This window comes from Ceratosolen solmsi, unplaced genomic scaffold (genome assembly GCF_000503995.2).
Source record: "Ceratosolen solmsi marchali unplaced genomic scaffold, CerSol_1.0 scaffold39, whole genome shotgun sequence".
In the NCBI taxonomy this organism is placed as follows: Eukaryota; Metazoa; Arthropoda; class Insecta; order Hymenoptera; family Agaonidae; genus Ceratosolen; species Ceratosolen solmsi.
Genome location: NW_011948433.1, coordinates 1,780,846 through 1,801,062, shown reverse-complemented (window position 1 = coordinate 1,801,062; position 20,217 = coordinate 1,780,846). Strand labels below are relative to the sequence as shown.

At 29.0% G+C, this 20,217-nt stretch overlaps 2 protein-coding genes across 3 annotated transcripts in view; one reads left to right on the top strand and one right to left on the bottom strand.

Annotated features, from left to right (window-relative positions):
- The first annotated feature begins 4,011 nt into the window (after positions 1–4,011).
- Positions 4,012–5,707, top strand: mRpL28 (mitochondrial ribosomal protein L28). The gene is made up of 6 exons (XM_011502447.1): positions 4,012–4,163; positions 4,314–4,477; positions 4,813–5,071; positions 5,150–5,293; positions 5,375–5,550; positions 5,611–5,707. The coding sequence occupies exons 1-6, from the start codon at positions 4,137–4,139 to the stop codon at positions 5,678–5,680; spliced, it is 840 nt and encodes a 279-aa protein (XP_011500749.1). The 5' UTR covers positions 4,012–4,136; the 3' UTR covers positions 5,681–5,707.
- A 168-nt stretch (positions 5,708–5,875) lies between these two features.
- The window catches only part of LOC105364513 (probable phosphorylase b kinase regulatory subunit alpha), a 16,754-nt gene continuing 2,412 nt past the window's right edge, over positions 5,876–20,217 (bottom strand). The window contains exons 3-18 of one of the 2 annotated variants that reach the window (XM_011502446.1): positions 19,495–20,095; positions 12,602–13,106; positions 12,077–12,522; positions 11,668–11,983; positions 11,374–11,587; positions 11,179–11,288; positions 10,936–11,055; positions 10,153–10,300; positions 9,671–9,849; positions 9,436–9,586; positions 8,840–9,135; positions 7,517–8,072; positions 7,052–7,104; positions 6,673–6,828; positions 6,256–6,513; positions 5,876–6,156 (exon numbers count right to left, since the gene is read on the bottom strand). In XM_011502446.1, the coding sequence (XP_011500748.1) occupies positions 5,929–6,156; positions 6,256–6,513; positions 6,673–6,828; positions 7,052–7,104; positions 7,517–8,072; positions 8,840–9,135; positions 9,436–9,586; positions 9,671–9,849; positions 10,153–10,300; positions 10,936–11,055; positions 11,179–11,288; positions 11,374–11,587; positions 11,668–11,983; positions 12,077–12,522; positions 12,602–13,106; positions 19,495–20,095 (4,337 nt within the window). In that variant the 3' untranslated portion in view covers positions 5,876–5,928. Of the gene's footprint in view, positions 6,157–6,255; positions 6,514–6,672; positions 6,829–7,051; positions 7,105–7,516; positions 8,073–8,839; positions 9,136–9,435; positions 9,587–9,670; positions 9,850–10,152; positions 10,301–10,935; positions 11,056–11,178; positions 11,289–11,373; positions 11,588–11,667; positions 11,984–12,076; positions 12,523–12,601; positions 13,107–17,514; positions 18,041–19,494; positions 20,096–20,217 lie in introns of those variants that run through there. The other variant, XM_011502445.1, reaches the window with a different exon arrangement.

The window sequence follows — 20,217 nt, the reverse complement described above, 5'->3', positions numbered from 1 at the left end:
ATATAATATAATTGTTAAAAAAAGTCCAAGAATATCATATTTAATATAAGTCTTCTTTTATAAATAAATGCATTTTTATAATATTTCAGATGTTATTTTTCAGTTCATAAAAATGTAGATACATATACAATAAAAATTTTTGCTGAAAATCTAGAAATTGAAAGGTTACGTTATCTACACACTCTATTCACTAGTCATTTTTATACATCAATTCTTTACAGGAATTCATTTTTTATACAATAAAAGTCTGAAATGTCTGTTTCCGGGCTCAGAGCTGACGCTTTCGACTTTAACATGCACTTGAGCTATCCGAATCTCGTAAAAGTCCCAGCCGCATACCCACTTTCTGAGTAAAAGCCTGGATCTCAAGATGTTCTTCTGGTAAAATCAGAGTCCTATTATAAGTTGTTAAATTATCAATTTTATAGCACAACCTGTATGTACTTCATGCAAGCTGCTTCATTGAAAAAATAAAGAATAATTTAGTAAGAGCTTTACGCGGAGAATACGTATTCAAAATGTGCGTTAGTCTTTAAAACATACGTGTTTCTCTTTTAAGCAATTTATATTCATTATTAATTGGCTTTTGATCGATTATTTGGATAATTATTATCTACTTTCTGCTTTATAACGCCGACCACATAGAATTTTAATGCCAATGTGGTACATACATTCATAATATAAGTCAAGTAGTTAACGTATCAATTTTATTAAACGTGCATTTTTCATTTAATGTTTCTTAATTCTTTGCGCTATAATATAAATATGTAAATGAAGAATGTCGTGGTAATGTGTAATATTAAATAATTCCTTATCAAACAGCACGATTAATTAATTGGTACGTGTGTGTATATTTGACACCGAGGCTATTAAATGCTTTTAAGATAAGCTTTTTTGTTTAGATATTTGAATTTTTAAACAGTTATTTTGATGAAAGTATTAAGAATATTTAGATCATTTACATTATTAACGAATACCTGTTATAAAGTCTTCTTAAATTCTATTCGAATAGTATCATCGTTGAATAATATAAATTATTTTCCAGTGAACGAACTCCAGTTTCATTAAATTTTCGTGAATATTTGTAAAAAAAATACCTATCTTATTAGGATTTTGCTTATTTAATCTTTGCAATGTATAACTATATCTCGTGTATTTAAAATGTGAATGTTCTAAAAACTGCTCAACAGCAATACGTACCATCTTCTGAAAAAGAGTTAGGCTTTTATGATGCTAATACTCATTAATAGGAATTGTAACAACGATCCAAGCTGCTCGATTAAATCAATTAAACCAATCCTCGTAAAAGCTTTATAATTAAGACTGCAAGGTCGAAGTCGCTATTTAGAATTCAACGGGTTTTATTCAATATAACTTGGGAGTATCTAAGAAATCCTCGACATTTTACGACTTTGTCAGTACTTTTATCAGTCTCTAAGTAATAAATGTCTAATGACGTACAAAAATATGCTGAACGTGACGTAACAAACGCTATATCAACAATGAATTTTTTCTTATTTTTAAAAATTCTCTTAAAACACAGTGTATGATAAAATTAATAAAATTTTAGATGTTACTATATTTATTGGATTATTAAGGAAGATGCTTTTTAATAATTCGCCTGTAAACAGATTTTCTTGCAAAAATAAAAATAAAAATAAAATTATATTTCGTATGCATATAAATACAAGTACTATTTAACATGTAAGTGGATATCTTTGCCATAAATTGTTCACAATTATAAAAATTATCTAAATGAGTTGCATAAGTGATACCACCCCGAATTTAAACAATGGAGCCATACTTATTTACTCATCTCTTTAAGTAATTTACTAAGAATATTCAATATTTATTATAACAAATAAATAAAAAAATAACTCAAAATTTAATTAAAGCTTAGAAAATAAAATTAGTTTAATCTATTTATATATATTTAGCTAATATTGTGTTCCAAAATCAGCAATTTAAATTTATATCTACAATACCGAGCCCTTTTAGTGTATTGTCTAAGTATACTTTTGTGCATAAATAATAAAACCATATATTTATTGATTGATTGAGAATAATAAAAATACAAATAATACAATTTTAAAAATGATTAATGAAAAAACAAGATCTTAGTAATTTATACAAAAATGAAAAAACATTTGTTAACCGTGTTATAAGCGATATAAATTTCATAATAAATGATAAATAATAAATTTTCAACTCATACTTTATTACAAATAAAGTGTCTTTGTAATAATTACTATGACCCGCGTTCAATGAATGAAGGTACTATTATTTTTATATATTTTTGTAAAGAACAAACTATTATAAATATCATAAAATTGAACGTAACATAATTCATATTACTGAACTAAATAGAACTAAAGAAAAATTTAGTATTAAAGAAATACTTTCTTTAATAGACTAACTTGTTTTATCTGCGTGCATGATACAGTGTATTATTACACCACACGCGCGCGCGCGCACAATATAAATATTTAATTATTATATATTAATATAATAATAGTAATAAATATGGAATCAAAAATATTTATTCGTAATAGGCCGTTATTATTTTTAATATCCATAAAAGCGTGTATATTTCGTGCCATTACTTAATTAAAATCTTACGTTAATTAAAAAAAAATAATTATCAAATAATTCGACTAATAAATAATAGTTAATAAGTTATCTGAAAATTCTGTTAACTTTAGGATTAACTGTATCGATTAATTATAAAAAAAGTAATATGTTATATATTATATATTTAGAGGCAAAATATTTTTCAATCACGTTTTAACAAAAATTCATTGGAAAATATTTTTTATAAGCAAAAAAGGAAGTATTATTTTATTTATCTTTTCTTTTACCGTTATGGTTTCATTGAGAGAAATATTTGTTTTCTTGTATATTTTAAAGAATAATTATCGCCATTAATTATATAGTAAATAATCATTTCAAGTGATAATTTATTATCACCATTAATTAGAATTTAATTACATTAGATATATAGTAATAAAATTGATTATTTTAATGTGAATTAAATATCTAGAATTACAAATTCCTACGGCACATTTAAAAAAAAATGTAAAAAATGAAAAATCTTATGCTTTATAAAATTAAATATTTCATGAACAGAATGCATTCTTCATTGATAAATATTAGAATTTTGAGAATTGAAATGTAGTACATTAAATATATGCAGTTGGACGTGATAAAATATTTTATGAAATATGTACAAATTAAAAATTTAATTGTTTTATTAGTCAATAATTTTTGTTTAACTTATTCTACAATTTATACAAAAAATATTATTTAATAGTTAAAGAGAATAATGTCTGACTTTTCTTTGATTTTAATTTAAAAAGTGAATTTCAATTTAAATACAAAACCTAAATTGTAATTTCTTTTAAGTTAGTGATACGATTTTATTAACTTGTAATATTAAACAATAATATAACTATTAATATCATTACATATTAAATTTCGAATATTAAGGTTATCTTACCATTGAACAAATTTATATATTTTTTTATACTTATATTACAAATTGCAAAAAAATCTAAATAAAAATTTTTTTTATTCAAAATTGTTTAGGAAGAAATAATCAAAGAAAATTCCATAACATAAGCATTAATATGTAAAAGATAATAATAAGTAACTCAAGTAACTTATGTAATGGCCATCATTTTTATTAAAATTACACGAATTTTAAATTTTTTATATTCGTTGATATGCTTGAAATTATAGAAAAATTTATTATACCTGAAAAATAAATAGATATTAAATTTAACTTTATTAAAATTATTTAATTTGTTATAATCTATTCTAAACATCGACTCTTTTAGTACTTTTTTTTTTAATAAACAAATATATCGACTTGAAGCAAAAAAACATGCAAAAAATGCAAAAAAACATTTTTAATTAAATAAAGCAATAATTAAGAAAATTATTTTTATTTCGTTAATTACAAAATTTACTGTGTAGTTAAAGATTCTTTATTTCTTATTTGTTTGGTTTTGCAATATTTACCTTCAGGATAGAAATTTGAAATTGGAATATGCGTGCATATTACAGTACTTTGTAGTATCTGAAATTTCTTGAAAATAACTCATGATATTATAGTATTTATAATAGTTGTTTTTACAATGTCAATGCCAATTGAAGCAAGGAAGGTAAGGATGTTTTATGTATATTATTTCACTTTAAAAAAATGTAATTTTTGAATGGTATAAAACATAATAATGTAAGATAACCTCAAACAACTCTTACGATTAAATGGTTTGTACAAAAGTATTTTAAATAATGTTTATAACTTATTACAGAGATTATATTATCTACCAAAAGTTACACGTTGGACAAAAGGTATCGGTGCAGCATTGCCGGAAGAATATAAAAAATTTTGGAAGGAATGGAAAATACAAATGCCTTCTCCAGTGTATTATATTCCAAAAAAAGGCAAATATGAACGAATGCCAGATGGGACAGTGTAAATAAATAATTCTTTTTCAGTTTTTTGTTTATTTTAAAATGTCAGATTATAAACAATTTAATTATGCTATTCTTTAAAAGTACTGACATGTACTTAAACTTGTTTCTTTAATATTTCTAACATTATTTTACATTATAACATTATAACATGCTTATTGTTAATGAGGATTTATATTTTGAATATTAAAAACAAAATTTTATATGTAACTATAAGGATGAATTTTGTTTAGCTCAAGCGTAGAAGTTCATTGATTATTAAGAAATTATATTTGTTCACATTATCTTAAAACCATTCTAACTATTAATAAAAAATTGAATGTTACAATGATTTAGAAAACCAATACAAAATATACCAATTCCATTAAAATATCCAAAAGAACTTGATAATGGTATTTGGGGCGGAGAGGCAGTAATTCAAGGATTTGTTAAGAAACATAAGTATCATCAAAGATTTGTACGTTATTGGGTTCCCAATTTAATAAAATCAGTTGTATACAGTGAAATACTTAATAAATACATGAGAACAATTGTAACAAATCGTACGTTAGATCTAATACATGAGCACTATGGATTCGACCATTATATATTAAAGGTAATGTCGAGAGAAATAATTTAAAGCTACTATTGCAAATGTATAACTCTGCGAATATAATAATTTCTATTTCCTTAGACACCGGCATGTGATTTGCGATCTTTACTCGCTCTTAGATTGAAACGTTTCATGCTCATAAGTCTTGCTGATAAAACATTATATCCTGATGATCCCGTTAAAAGAGATGAAGTTTATGCTAAATATGAACAATATTTATCATCCGTTAGTTATTAAATATTATTTAATTTCAATTATTGTGTCTAAAACTATTGCACTAACTTTATTATATTGTGTTATTTATAGTATACTAGAGAAGAAATTGAATGGTATGGATTATCCTATCCAGAAGCATGTAAAAAATTCAGAAATAATGCATTGGTGAATATGAAAATTACGCCATTAAAAGAAATATATAGGCAAGAATTAATTAACGAGCTTAAAGAAGAAAAATTAAAATTAAGTGAAAGCAGCGAAGAAAGGTTTGTTAATGCTTAAACTATAGCTTAGATTAGATACTCAATAAATTTTTATTTTTTCAGTGGTCCTACAAAATGGATATCTAAAATCAATCCTTTTCATAAATATTCAAAAGATGTACCAAAATCTTAAATAAGATAATATATTGTAAACGAATGAAAAAATTGTAGTGAAAGCTAATATATATAGAAAATACGTGTTACATAGTAAAAATATATGAATTTATTATATAATTTTATGTATACATATTTTATTACTAAAAACTTAGTAATTCACTGTAATAGGATGGCAAACTTAGCATTAAAGTCTTTTTAATAAGAAAATTAATTGTATCACTAAATAGTAAATAATATATTAAATCTTTACTAATATTAAGGTCATTAAGATATCGAACACTCCGAATCGCCGTCTTTTGGTAAACATTTTAATAGACTAGCAACAGCTCTAGTTATATAAGTCATAGTTCCAAAGCTTCCACTTGGGGCTGAGTCATAAAAATGTTGACAAACATACGCAGCTCCTCCACAGACTAACGTACCCATTACCGTTATTTCTCGAAGTTCTTTTGGTTTTGCACAACAAAGTGTCGCGTCCCCGTCAATTTTTATCTAAACACACACACACACACACACACATCAAATCATGAATAAACAAGAATGTGGTAAATTAGTAACTAATTATATATTGCGGACGTCATTGCAACAAACCTGGTCTTCTAAAAATATAGAATTTGCTTTATGTACTAAATGTTCGACGGCTATCAAACCACCTAGAGAAGAGACCATGTTATATTCCGTAAAAAGTGTTAACACCATCAATGCTTCGACAACAAGCTGTCGATATTCTGGCTGCGGTATGGTATTTAAAACAGTCTCTACAGCTAATGCGAATTTCAGTTCTCCAGGTGTCATTTCCTGAGTCAAATGTTGTGGGAGAATTCGACCTTCGATTACTAAGCCTTGAGACTGAAAATTAATTTCATAAGTTTCGGAACGTCAACTATCTAATTACTTTAATAATTATCAGTAAATTTAATTGCAATTACGTTGAAAGTGAATATTTAAATACGAAGCGGGAGAATAAATTTTATAGAAAATAAGTAAATAAAAGATTTTTTCCCGTACTCTTTCAAGAACATGCCAAACTTGAGAATAGAAATCTCGCGGTACACGATTTAAGGCTCCATCTAATCGCCTTCTCCTTAACCATTGTCCTTGTCGATCAGGCTCCATTTCTACATTCTCTTGGTCCGAATTAAGGAAGTCGCCAATTTGTGATTTCTAGGTAATATGAATTTCAATAATATTATATGCAGTCAATATTAAAATTAATGTTTCGTTTTCAATTGTTTGACGTAAGAATTGAAGAGAATAAGTTCAGTCATTTTGCAGTTGTGGGACCATTGCCACTGTCGCCTCATTGACTTTGCAATTAATTTTTTCAATAAAAATAATTACATACGTTAAGAATTCTTGGTAATTATGGAAAATATCAAAGATTTACCTTGCTAACTCGATTTGATTTACAGTTGACAATTGAAAAGTTACCACGACCAACTGAAAGAATTATTATATAATTAATAGTAATAATGTAGCGATCACAATGCGCTGAGATATATAAATAATAATTAAAAAAAAAAAAAAAGAAAAAGAAAAAATTCATCAAATTTTCGTGGATTTTTTTTAGCAAACTAAACAAGGGTGAATTAAGATAGTAAATTATTATTAATTATTTTCCATCAAAACACGTATTGTTTTTTTATGGTCTTGTTTTCTTGCAAATATTGCTATACAAAAGAAGAAAACTTAATTTAATAATATGGAATCGAGTTTAATTTAAAGATCGCATTTTCTTCCGAAGAGATAAAGCAGTTATCCAAATTTAATTAGACGAGGTTAAATTTAAGACAAAAATAGAATTGGCTAAGTCGAGACCAGCAAAGCTCTCCTGGAATCGAGAATAGCTTACCGCTGCTAATGGCGAACTCTTTGCCACTCATAATGTGATGCAGCAAATTCTTCATCTCGAAAGGTGAGAGATTAAGAAGATGTTCAGAGGCCTCCTCACCACTGCACATAAGTGTTCTCGAGAGTTCCGTGGCCATGACCTGAATGATAAGCCCGACTCTCAGCCGCAACATTTCGTGGAACAGCCGTGGCTCGGTCCTTATGAACATGGCGAGGTAAACCAGGAGCTCCTGAGTGAGCATCGCCGTAGACTCGTCGTCGCCGTATGCCTCGTGGATGAGGGAGCGCAACTCATTCTCCGGTAAAGGGGCGACGATTGTATGCTCGTTGGCCGGTGGCATGCCAACAGTCACCTGCTTCTGTCGTACCAGCAGATCTGTAACCGCCTTCGCCAGATCCTCGACCCGCTTGCCGAGCATACCCGCGGTGTGACGCACTATGCCCCACATTTTCTGTTGACACGCCTTCTCGTAGAGGTCCTTCAGAAGATCCTTTACAAGAACCGGATACTTGTTCCGTATCATGCCCGTATTGAAATATAGACCATGAGTGTCCACCTGCGAAGTGGTAGTCCTTTTTGCTTTATAGCTTCGATTTATTATCATACCTGCTTTCTGTGTATTATATGTCCCGTCAATGCAAATCGTTAAGCTCACGGCCTTTGTCGCTCATTACGGAGTATTCAAGTTAACAAAACTTTTTAGGCTTTTATAAACAACAATATTCATTTTACGTTTCGTTTTTTTTTTTTTTTTTTTTTTTTTTTTTTTTTTTTTACACAAGTTCTATTTGCCTCGGAGCTTTTTCTCCCACTCGCTATCGCTTTATAGCTTTAAAACTACTACTTTTTATATTACACGTTTCAACATTTTCAAATGTTTAGCCACGACCCCCAAGACAATTGTAAAATATATAAATATATATAATGTGTATGTATAATGTATTATATATATATATATATAGAGAGAGAGAGAGAGAGAGATTTTCCTCTATAGGATTCGGTTAAACGTGTTTCAATCATTCTATTCATTCACAATTTTGCACGTTAAATTATTTAATATTATGTAATATTTATATTAAGATAATGCTTTATCCGTTGCTGAGCCATTATTATTAGACATTTTAATTATATACAATACTCTACCATACCATCACTGTTTTGATTGTTTAAACATTAATACATTTCTTATATCTTGATGATTGTATGTCTCATAAATGGTTTGCAAAGATCAATCAAATATCACTTGAAAAAATGGAATCAAGTGAAATTTTACTCATGATTGTGAATTTTCAAATGAAAAAATATCCGAAATTTATTGCTTACCAAATATTGTAAAATATCTCCTTGTTCTTCTAAACTTTCGGTTTCTCTTATCATAGCCATTAGTTCTTCGACTTCGGTATCCGCATATTGCGTTTCTGAGTTCAGCCTATGTCTAGTTGGTTTTGGCGAATGAGTTTTCCACGATAACGTATCATCGGTTGACGAATGAGTATGCTCGAATATTTTATTCTCTGTCGTAGGCGACTGCAACGCAGTATCATTGGTTTTAATAAATGGATTAACTTGAACAACAATGGAGGATCTTCGATCTTCTCCAGCCATACCCAGAATTTCGGCTATAATTTCATTGTAAATATTACTTTAAACGTTGACCATTTTGATACTATGATATTATTTTTATACTATTTGAATTGGCCATATTTATGTAATTTATACAAAATTGTTATTAAATGAAACATTATGTAAGCGTGATATTAGGCTCGAACATCTCAAGTACCATTGGGATTTCTGACGATCTATGATGGATTAGTATCAATTTCATTTTATAAGCCATTCCAAGTGCCATACAAATAAATACACTGTCATATTAATCGTTAACATACACTTTAAAAGTTTTATTTCTGCATTATACGTACGCTCAACCGCTATCGATCTTGTTTTCTTAATTGCACCTTTTACAGACATTCTTCGCTTTATGCTTTTTCTATTATGAGTTATCGGACGATTTAATAAGTTTATAGGCAATAGCAAAGACTTCAATAAATTCTCTCCTAAATATCGTCGTACCTTGAAAATTTTATTCACATTTTCGTAAAACTATTGTATGGAAATTATAATCGACAAAATAATGTTCAAATGGTACGTGCAAACCTCTGGATTCAATTTGTCCGGTCGGCCATCTTCGGCACAGCCAAGAAAGCTAAGATTAGTGATGCATGAAGTGCTTAAAAAATCATTCAAATTTCCTAACGACACACGAGTTCCATTAATATAGCCGCTTTTTAGTTTTTTCATAGTCGTAATCATTGCCAATGGAATTTTTCCTTGATCTAAAATAAATTGACAAATCACAAATTCACGTTCATGTTAAAGCAACTGCATATGGGTAATGCCATAAATCAATACAATATTACAGCGATTAATGCAAATATAATATTACAATGGGGGATTTCAAAATGCTTGCAAGAGAAATCTAAAATAGCTAGTAGGAAATAAAACATTAATTCTATCGGGTTCGAATTTTTCGGAATATATAACAATCGTGAATTATTATAACACGCGCATTATTCGCCAAAGAGAAAGCAATTTGTTAAAGTGATTTCAATGAAAGCTCTTGATAGCAAACAGCATACCTAGGAAATTATTAGTTGCAACTAGTGTTACCGTTGGTCTACCGAGCATTTGTTTCCAATTGATGGTAAGAAAAGCCAAGTTAGTCGTGAATGTATTGGCAAGAAAGTCTGCATCATTAGACGTATAGTAGTCCTTGACATCAATGTTCTAATACATGCAACAACACACATATAAAACAAAATGGATTACGATAATGATTGTTCTGTAAATAAGACGTCGGTCAACTTGAACGTGCCTGCCTTCGTTTTCATAATTCTCACCATTAAATATTTCTTTAATGGCACCTTCTCATACCGTTATTTTTCACTCTATCTTTTTACGATGACAATTTTGTTATTATGCGCACACGCTCAATATACATTGAAGACCAATCTCAAGCTGTACTTCTATCGTAACGTTGTATTATTTTTTTTTAATTATTCTCGAATTAATAGATTATAAAATAAAGATAAAAACATACGCGTGCTGATTAATAATAAATACTCCATATTCATATCGGTTTGTGTAGAGACGTCGATCGATAAATTATATAAAAGATGGTACTTAAAAGTTATAGGCTCATGATTTGACAGGCTTAATTCTAGATTAATTCTAATTGGAATAGAATAATTTTCATAATTTCAAAAATTTTCTTCCTTATATATATATTGAGAAATATATTAATAAACAATAGAACACAGTCGATATAATTGGTTTCAACATAAATAAAATGAAAACCACACTTTTATGTCTTTTAGATGTTACTTTACTGTACCTAGATGAAAACTCTTGAGGGACATGACGACAAGTGGGCGGCCTAACATATTCTGCCAGCTAGATTTTAAAAAATTAATTTCCCCTTTGAATATGTCAATCATAAGTTCATAGTCCGAAGCGACGTAGAAGCGGGTCATATCTGTTAGCTAAATTTCACGCAAGAAGAATTAAATAATACATAAGATTAAGACTTCAGCGGTTTTAAAAGTAACGGATTTTAAGAGAAAACGATTCGATGATAATGACTGTAGTGATAAACAATGTGTTACCTGCGGAGTGAAGGCAAAGATTTTATCGTGTAAAGAGTACAATTTGCTTGTACTTAGAATACCAACATCTCTAGACTTTCGGCCAGATAATTCTAATTTTTTATTACGACCTGGGCAAACATATTATTATTAATTTTCATAATTTCTTTCACTGTTAATTTGTTTGCCAATATTTTACGAGTGACATATACATACCTAAATTTGTATATAAATGGCTGAGGACCTTGGCAGGCTGCACTTCCGTGGGTTCGACTTCAGTGATGGTTTGCACATGAATATCATGCTGTGCAATTTTGTCTCTGATCTCTACATTTTCAGCTAGAATAACAACTTGCACGACAACATCTGGCTTCTTCTCGCTACACAAACGGCGATTTAAAGGATCTAATTCTCCCACGGCTAAGAATCCCTAAAGCAAAGACGAAACTCTCCAATTAAGCCAAATGGATATTGTAAGTTGTAAAATATTTTCAAGACAAGTGAATTTACCTCTTGAAGTAATTTGCCTAAAATGTAGAGAGACTGGGCCCACATGAATGGACATCTACCCAGTGCCTCCCTTACCTGGCTTCCCGGTTCTGCATACTCAGCCGTAACATTTGCTGGTGATACTGCATAAAGTTCGGGCACGAGTCTTATACCATCGACGCTCTGGACCGTAACATTTTCTAGCATTGCTGTATAACGAATAACTGCTTCCTTGTTCCCTTGAAAGCAATAATCTAAAATTAAATAGCAAAAGAAAAGTGGCCATTCGCATTCAATATTCTCAAACATTCTTAATTCCCAAGGTTCGTAATACAATCTATAAATAGAATTGTACAATAGTTAATAAATACTTTTAGATTTAGATAGCTAGATAGTTAGATAGATAGATAGATAGCTAGAAAAATAATACCTATTAGGATCTTCTTTTGGAGTTTTGTAGCCATCTCTTAAAAATCTTTTACAGCCATATTTCCCTTGCAATTTTTTAATTATCGCATCGCGCGTTTGCTGAATTAAGTCCGGTTCATCAACTGCGAAAGCAGGAAAACTAATAATGGAAAGAAGACCACTGTCTAGCTCTTTAGAATTCGATTCTCTAGGAAGCATAGACTGCAGAACAGCTTGACATTTTTGTGCTTCATCGGCCAAAACATGAATAACCGATGTGGGGCCGCCTCTTGCGCCAAATAAATCCAATTCGTTCATAGCTTCTAAAGCGGCTTTCGCCATGCCAATACTACTTGCATTTAATTCAGGTAAACCATGATTTGTTTTATCTCCTCTTTCCCAGATTCCATAATCAGGTGTGCAGTACGCAGATTCAATATAAAATACTAAATTTTGTATAAAAGCTACCTGAAAAGAGTTTCCAAGTATTAATGAATTTTTTATTAAAATCTATGTATGTGTAATCCTATTGACAATAATTGCCTACTTCATCTAAATTGAATACAATTTGAAGACCAGACGCAGTCATTTGAGCTAAAATTAAAAGATACAGCGAAATAGAATCGATCTGCAAATGTCCCCACTCGTCATCCTTAACTACGGTTTGTCCAGTTGCAGAACTGTATTTAGCGTGTAAAGCATCCAGAGGATTTTGAGTGGATTTAAATTTTTCGACTTTGCCCTTCTGTTGCATCATTGCCATTAGAAGTCCTCTCATGAGCTTGACACAACTTTGCTCCAATTCATAAGTTTTTGCTCGATCTTCGTCTGCATCAGCTATTTTTTTATACGCCATCGATAAACCCCAAACAGCCAATATTGTATAGACATTGTCGCGAATCCAGGCGTGACTATTATCATGACTTGCAGGAAAGAGTCCAGTTATGGGATTTTGATGATCCATAATAATTTTGTGAACTACTCGTTGATAGTAGTCCAAACGAACACCAGAATTACTTCTAGTTCTCATTTTAATTCTTAAGTTTACAATTCTAAATCAAGAAATAAATTAAATTTTACACATTATGATTTGCCTATGATTACTATATCACTATATCAGTAGATTTTCAATGAGTCGTAAACCTCCATTATATAAACATTTTGTTAAATAATTTAATTTATAGGTTAAACACATACCTTCTAAAGAATATTAACAAAAATCAGTGCCCTCTTTACGTTAAGTTGAAAAAAATTATCAAACTATGCATTTCATAAATTATGTTCATTGATTTTTAATATTAGCTTACTCTAAGCTCATAAATCCATTTACTATTTTCATAAATTATATGATTAAGATTTATGCTTAATTGTAAATTTGATTAAAGCAATGTTACACGAATGTCAAACTAAAACATGAGGATGTAGAATACAATTGTGGAATTGTTTACACTCAGTCGGTAAACAAATAAAGAATCATTGAATCTTTTATTTCATATGTTTGCATTTTTAATGCTTTAATAATTTGTTTAATAAGCAATTCATTATCGATCGTTATCATACATCATCGAGTACGGCAATTTATCATTTTACTAATAAGTACTGTTATAGCAGATTGATTTAAATATTTATTTAAGCATTTTGGGACCACTGACGTCATTAATATGTCTGCTAAATCACCAGCCTCTTCGGTTTCCTATTGTATATTTTGTATTTATTATTTTTATTGGGAAAATCAAGTATTTTTTTAATACTTATAATGGAAGAAACATCGTATTTGATCTGTAATGAGATAAGAAGTTGATATGTTAATTCTTTTATTTGCTAATTGTGCATTTATGTGTTTATGCTGCATAACAAATTGACATAACCATAAATAATTTAATATTCTGTACTTAAATTTGAAAATATTTGTTACGAGAAATGTTGAAATTCTATTTAATTTTATTTAAGCTTGGCATTTTATTTAATTTGGTACTAAGTGTTGATATAAAAACTAAAGAAAAAGTTTATTATAAACATACAGAGTTAACAGCTGCTGTTGAGCCCGAAGCAGAATCGAAAGATGTAAGTTATTATTATATAATTCATCTTTTTTTCGATCTTTTATCTGTTAATCAATTTTAGGCTATACCTTATGTAATGGAAAGTCAACCACCGTCTTCTGAATCTATTAAACTTAATTCAGTTAAAATTAATTCAATACAAGAAATTAAGAAAAAAGAAGGTAAGACAAAACCAAGGAAAGGCGTTTCAAATAAATTAATGAGCGATGTTGAAAAAAGTAATATTACATTGTTAAATTCGATATTTGAAAGTTCTATGTTGAAAAAAATTAATAGTACAGATATTATTTCACAATCTTATAATCAAACATCTATAAATACATCTAAAATATTAACAAATAATGTAAAGTCAAACATAACGAATGTTGCACCTGTCAATGAAGTAGTGCAAGAACAGGAAGCAGCTGATCGTGTAATTAAAATAAAGACTGTTAGAAAACCAAAACCTAAACCAGAAGTAACGGTCGGTGAAAAGGAAGCTGACGAGCCAATACCTGCTTCTCCTACCATTAAAGCACCGCTTGGTATGCCGAGAAAAATTGATTATATCGTGCCTATTGCAATTACGGTTACAGCGTTACCTCTATTGGGTGCTGCATTTTATGTTTTATACAAAAGAGGAAGAGATTATTGGGATAAGAGACATTATAGAAGAATGGACTTTTTAATAGATGGAATGTATAATGAATAGATAGATTTTGATAAAAGAGATTATTTTTGTAAATAAATATACGTAAGCAATTTTTACATGATTTACATGCTCTAATGTGCGAGACAATTTATTTCTGATAAAATTCTGCTATTGCACATTAATCATGAGATTTTTTAAGTCTCGTACTTGTAAATATATTAATTTTCTAATTTATAAGGAACTGTTAATGATGTGTTTCAAGTATTTAAATCAAATTTCTTTAAAAGAATAAATTTTTTATGTAAAAGTATATAAGTCAGGAATAAAACTTGTTTGACATTGAAACATATGTCTATAAATATTGAGATTTATTTTTATACAATGATTAAAAGTAAATATAATGTGCATTTAATAGATTATATCCTAGTTTATCAATACTATTGTATGCCTTATAGAAATTAAAAATGTTATACGTATTAATAATGTGTTAAATAACTTAGAATTAATGAAAGGGAAGAAGACTTTATATTATTTTATTCAAATTAAGAATTGTATTTTAAAATAATTATATTACATTTATATATTATAAATTTGATTCTATCAAATTTTATGAATCTTGGGCGAACGGATTTTGTGAAAAATATGTTTGTTAAAGAAAAAATAAAAAATAGTAAATTAATTTAAATATGTTTTTCATTACAAATTGATTTGAAAAATTAATGGACACATTGTTTTTATAAATTTATGAATTTTTAAACGAAAATATATATTATAGGCCTACGACAACATATATTTTTTTCTTTCTTTTAAATATTCCAATACTGAAAAACGTTTATGTATTATGATTATTATTAACATCTAACTAATGTTTATATTTCTGTAAAGTGAATCTTATTGTACAAGCGTAAAGAAATATTTTATTTAATAAGCTTTGTAATTTATCAATCTCATAATTCATATAAATATAAATAAAGATAAATTTTCATAATTACATTGAAAATTAAATAAACGCGTAAATGTCAAACTCTTATAATTTGTAAAAGTTATATCATTTGAAAATATTTTTTACGTATATCTATATTTTATTTTTATTTTCTAATAAATACCTACATTATATATTGTTTATTTTATTTTTAAATATTATAAATAATTAAATTTCTGAAGACTTAAAAGGTGTGTATCACACATTCCTTTTTATTTAAAATATTTATTTATCATTGAATGCATTTATTCTATTACAAAGTCTACAAAATTTTTTGACTTTAGAAATTAATTTAATTTAATTTATTATAAAATATGATTCAATATATATAGTATCCAAAATTAGAAAAGGCTTTATTTTAACATTACAATGAAATCTGTAATAAATGTTTAAAAGACACGAATAAACATTAATTTACTTCGCTCTCAATCCAGTTAATTAATTATTGTCAAGATCATTCCAAATTATGTAATGTATAATATTTACTCTCTAAGATAATCTTTATATATATATATATATATATATATATATATATATATATCGAAAGACAAACAATCAGCTTAATTAATTTAATTTTAAAGCTTTATTTTCTTCTCTTATATACGACTTTATTTCATAGAAAAAAATTTACAATTTAATATATAAAGTATGGTCCCTTGTACGAATAGTCGTTTTAAAATGTGTGATTTAACATGTAAAATATGCTTTATACAAATACGTATATTTGAAATGCAGGTTTGTATAATATTATATAATATTATTATACGGTTTAATAAGGCTCACTGTTATAAAAAATATTGCGATTAAAAGAATAATAAAATCAAAATAAATTTTTTTAGTCATTTACTAAAAATCACTAAATTATTCTTTATGTTATCTTTAAATATTTATAGAAATTTAAGTATAAAATTAATGTCTAACATTTGAATATAAACATTTTATTGCATATTATAAAAATGATATTTATAAAGAGAATTTTATCTGCAAGTACACTTTATACGAATCAGTCTAAGCAGTGCAGAATAGACAATATAATTCTTATAAATACTTTTAAAAGCATAATCGAAATTTCAATATATATTTTCATTTATAGTTGATTGTACATATATTGGTATAGTGTTGATTGAATTTAAAAATTACTCCGTTATTATTGAATAGCTTAGACTAGTGTTATTATTTTTACAGATATGTATCAGTATATTTAATAAGAAAGTAAGTAATCGTCATTTACAAAAGTAAAAAAAATTGGTTGCTTTTACAAATAGATATAATTATTTATGCGGATATATATGTATATATATATATATATACGCATACATTTTATCGATTAGTCAAAATTTGAAATAGAAAATATTTTATGACTATAATATCTTGTCAAACAGTTTTTACTTTTCTTAATATTAAATTCATTGTACCGAAAAATTCATTAATTTTTCTATACATTTCATTATTCAACGTTAAAAGCAGAATAAATGGTTTAAGAAAAATTATTGTTTCTATGAAATCATTCATATGTATACGAAAGTATTAAAACTTAAAAGATTAAACTGAGTTTAAACGAAAAATATTTAAAATATAAGCAAAAATTGAATTCTCAAAAATATCATAATTATGAATAGATAAAATTTTAAACGTGCAGCCCTTTATGTGACAAAATACGTTAAAAGTTTTTTCTTAGTATCCATAATAAAAAAAAAAAGTATCATTAAGCAAATGATTTAAAATGTTTGCCGAGGTGATGCAACATTGATCCCTTTTTAATATAATGTTTATAAATACGTGCGTGTGTGTATGTGAGGACAAGCGTGCATACCATTATAAAAATATATCACAATTCAATTAATCAAAAGAAAACTTCGCAATTGACGCATCACCTAGAAAATTTAAAAAAAAATCATATTAAGTGTGTAATATGATGATGAAGAATAAAACGTGTTATTACGATGACGCAATTGGACTTTTATAGGATAATAAAGATAAACTGGCCGTGGTTCGTAAATTTGTCGTGTCCATTAATATTATGGCGCTCTTTATGGCGTAAGTTACGTTAAATATCGACTAAAGCAGGACAAACACTTTGTGCAACTGCTAGGAGCAGGAGCCGATAAATAAATTTGTCCTAGCTTAAGCGGTCAGTGCTTGCGGATGGTCTTGGCTGAGGCTCGGTCGTCCTCTTCAGGAAAGGTTTCGCGCGCTGGCATGAGGTTTAGCAGCATCACGTGACGCTCGTACGCCTTTGAATCCCTGAAGAGGTTGTCGGTGCCGTGGAGCCGGTCTAGTACCCCGAGGACGCCATAGCATTGGTTGAATCTGCTCGATCGTTCATGTATCAAATTTAAATCGTCGCTTCATCGAATTAAGAAATTCTAGCATGAGTGATACGAGAGAGGGGAGGTGAGAGAAAATCCGTCTGTAGATGATAGACGGAAATAGAACGATAGTCGAGAGGTTCTACAAATATTATGGTAGAAATATTGTTTGCTCTGTGCATTTAAAGTACCAGTTACCTTAACAGTATTGGAAAGAATTTGGCTAAAGGAAATATTCTGGCGTAATGAAACTTTGACATTGCAAGAGTCAATTCCTCTTGTCAAGTGATTAATTATTTCTTAATGCCAATGGTTATTATGATTTTGTTTTAAAATTTATATCTTAATGACACACTGCACTCGAATGAATCAGAACAAATATAAGAATGAATTTAATAAATTAATAAAGAACTAAATAAGCCAAATTAAAGAACGTTTGAATGATTTAAAGGTTAATCATAATGATTTTTAATTTTGTATTGCGTTGATACGTGTGTGAAAGAGTGGTCATCAATTAATTTTTAAAATGAAGTATTATATGTTAAAAAAAAATTCAATCGATTGTTATAAAATTCGGCAATTTGACAATGGTAATATATATATATAAAATTTGTATAAAATAAAAGATTAGTTGTAAAAGTTTATATAGTAGTACAATTTCTATAGTAAAATATGTATTTTTGTACTCCATAAAAGTTGCTATTTTCATAATTATTCACGGTAGTTTTCGATAGAACCTATTCCTAGGATTCAAAATATATATATTAATTTTATAAAATGATCCCACTCTGCGGTATACAAATCGCAACCTTAATTGGCTATAAAATAAAAATAAATTATGCTTATTCGTATAAGTTTAAAATTATAGTTAAAATAGGTTATAGCAAATGAAAATCTTTAACAATATATATATATATATATATATATATATATATATGCGTGTATTATTAGTATGCTTGTTAAAATTTTAAGGTGTTGGTAAGATATTTCTTATTATATGAGATTTTTTAATTATCATGCAAGTATGGTTTATTTGAATATTTTTGAAAAATTTAATGTATTTGAATTTGTATTATCAACTGTTGAAGAACGAGTTTATTGTTTTTAAAACGTGCAAGGAAAATCTCGTATGCGACTGTTAAATGTTTATTTATTTATTAATTTTTTTCATCAAAATAAACAATGAACAATAAAATATTATAAAGCCATAATGTTAACAATAATAAATCCGACAAATATTTATGTTGGGTAACTTGGGTAAATCGTTGTTCATTATGAAAGAACGAATAAAATGTTCCTATTCGCGTCGATATGGAAAATTTGGCTGAGAGTTAAAATTGGAGCAACGATACCTTCGCAAAGGCCGTCTTCTGTCTTACTTTCTTAGCAGACATCATGTTTACTAAATTAAAAAAAAAATGATTGGGATATCAATCATATATGAGATATACTCACTTGAGATGATGGAAATCGTGCGCCTCGGGTGACGGGAAAAACGGCATGTGATAGCCGGAGTGGGCGTTGAGGGTGGAGAGAATCGCGAGGGAGAACCAGAGCCAGGCGGTAACGACGTGCGAGCCGAGAAGGAAAACCCCGAGGAAGGGCGGTAGGAGATTGGAGCCAATGTGCTCGAGAGGGTGGCAGTATATGGCGGTGACGGCCACCGGGGCCGTCCACTGGTGGTGCTGCTTATGAATGTGTTTGTAGAGCCGGGGATTGTGGAGCAGTCGGTGAGAGTAGTAGAAGCCGAGCTCCTCGCAGATAACGTGGAAGCCGATCTCCGCGAGGAAACTGCGAAAACTTGGGAGCTCCTTTAAAGGCGGGAAGCCGCGCCATTGCATTAGTCGGTAAGCGCAGTGGGCAATGGGCAGACCGACGACGATCTGATTGAAGAGGACCTGGCCGATCACCCTCGCCAGGTCTCCTGCCTTCACGGGCTCGTTCGTGCCCGGCTGGGTTTTGTAGCGGCGCAAGTAACGCGGCCGATTGGTCGCGTCCAGGAGCGTGTACAAGCCTCCGAATATCCAGTAGACCAGGAACGTCAATAGGATCGAGCCTAGAAGCATTCGCTTAATCTCTGTTTACTTTAATTATTGCGCTGCTAATGAGAACAGCGGGTATCTTTCATTTGCTTAGGTTCACTTCGCTCTCGCTATTTTATATTGAGATTAGAAGAGC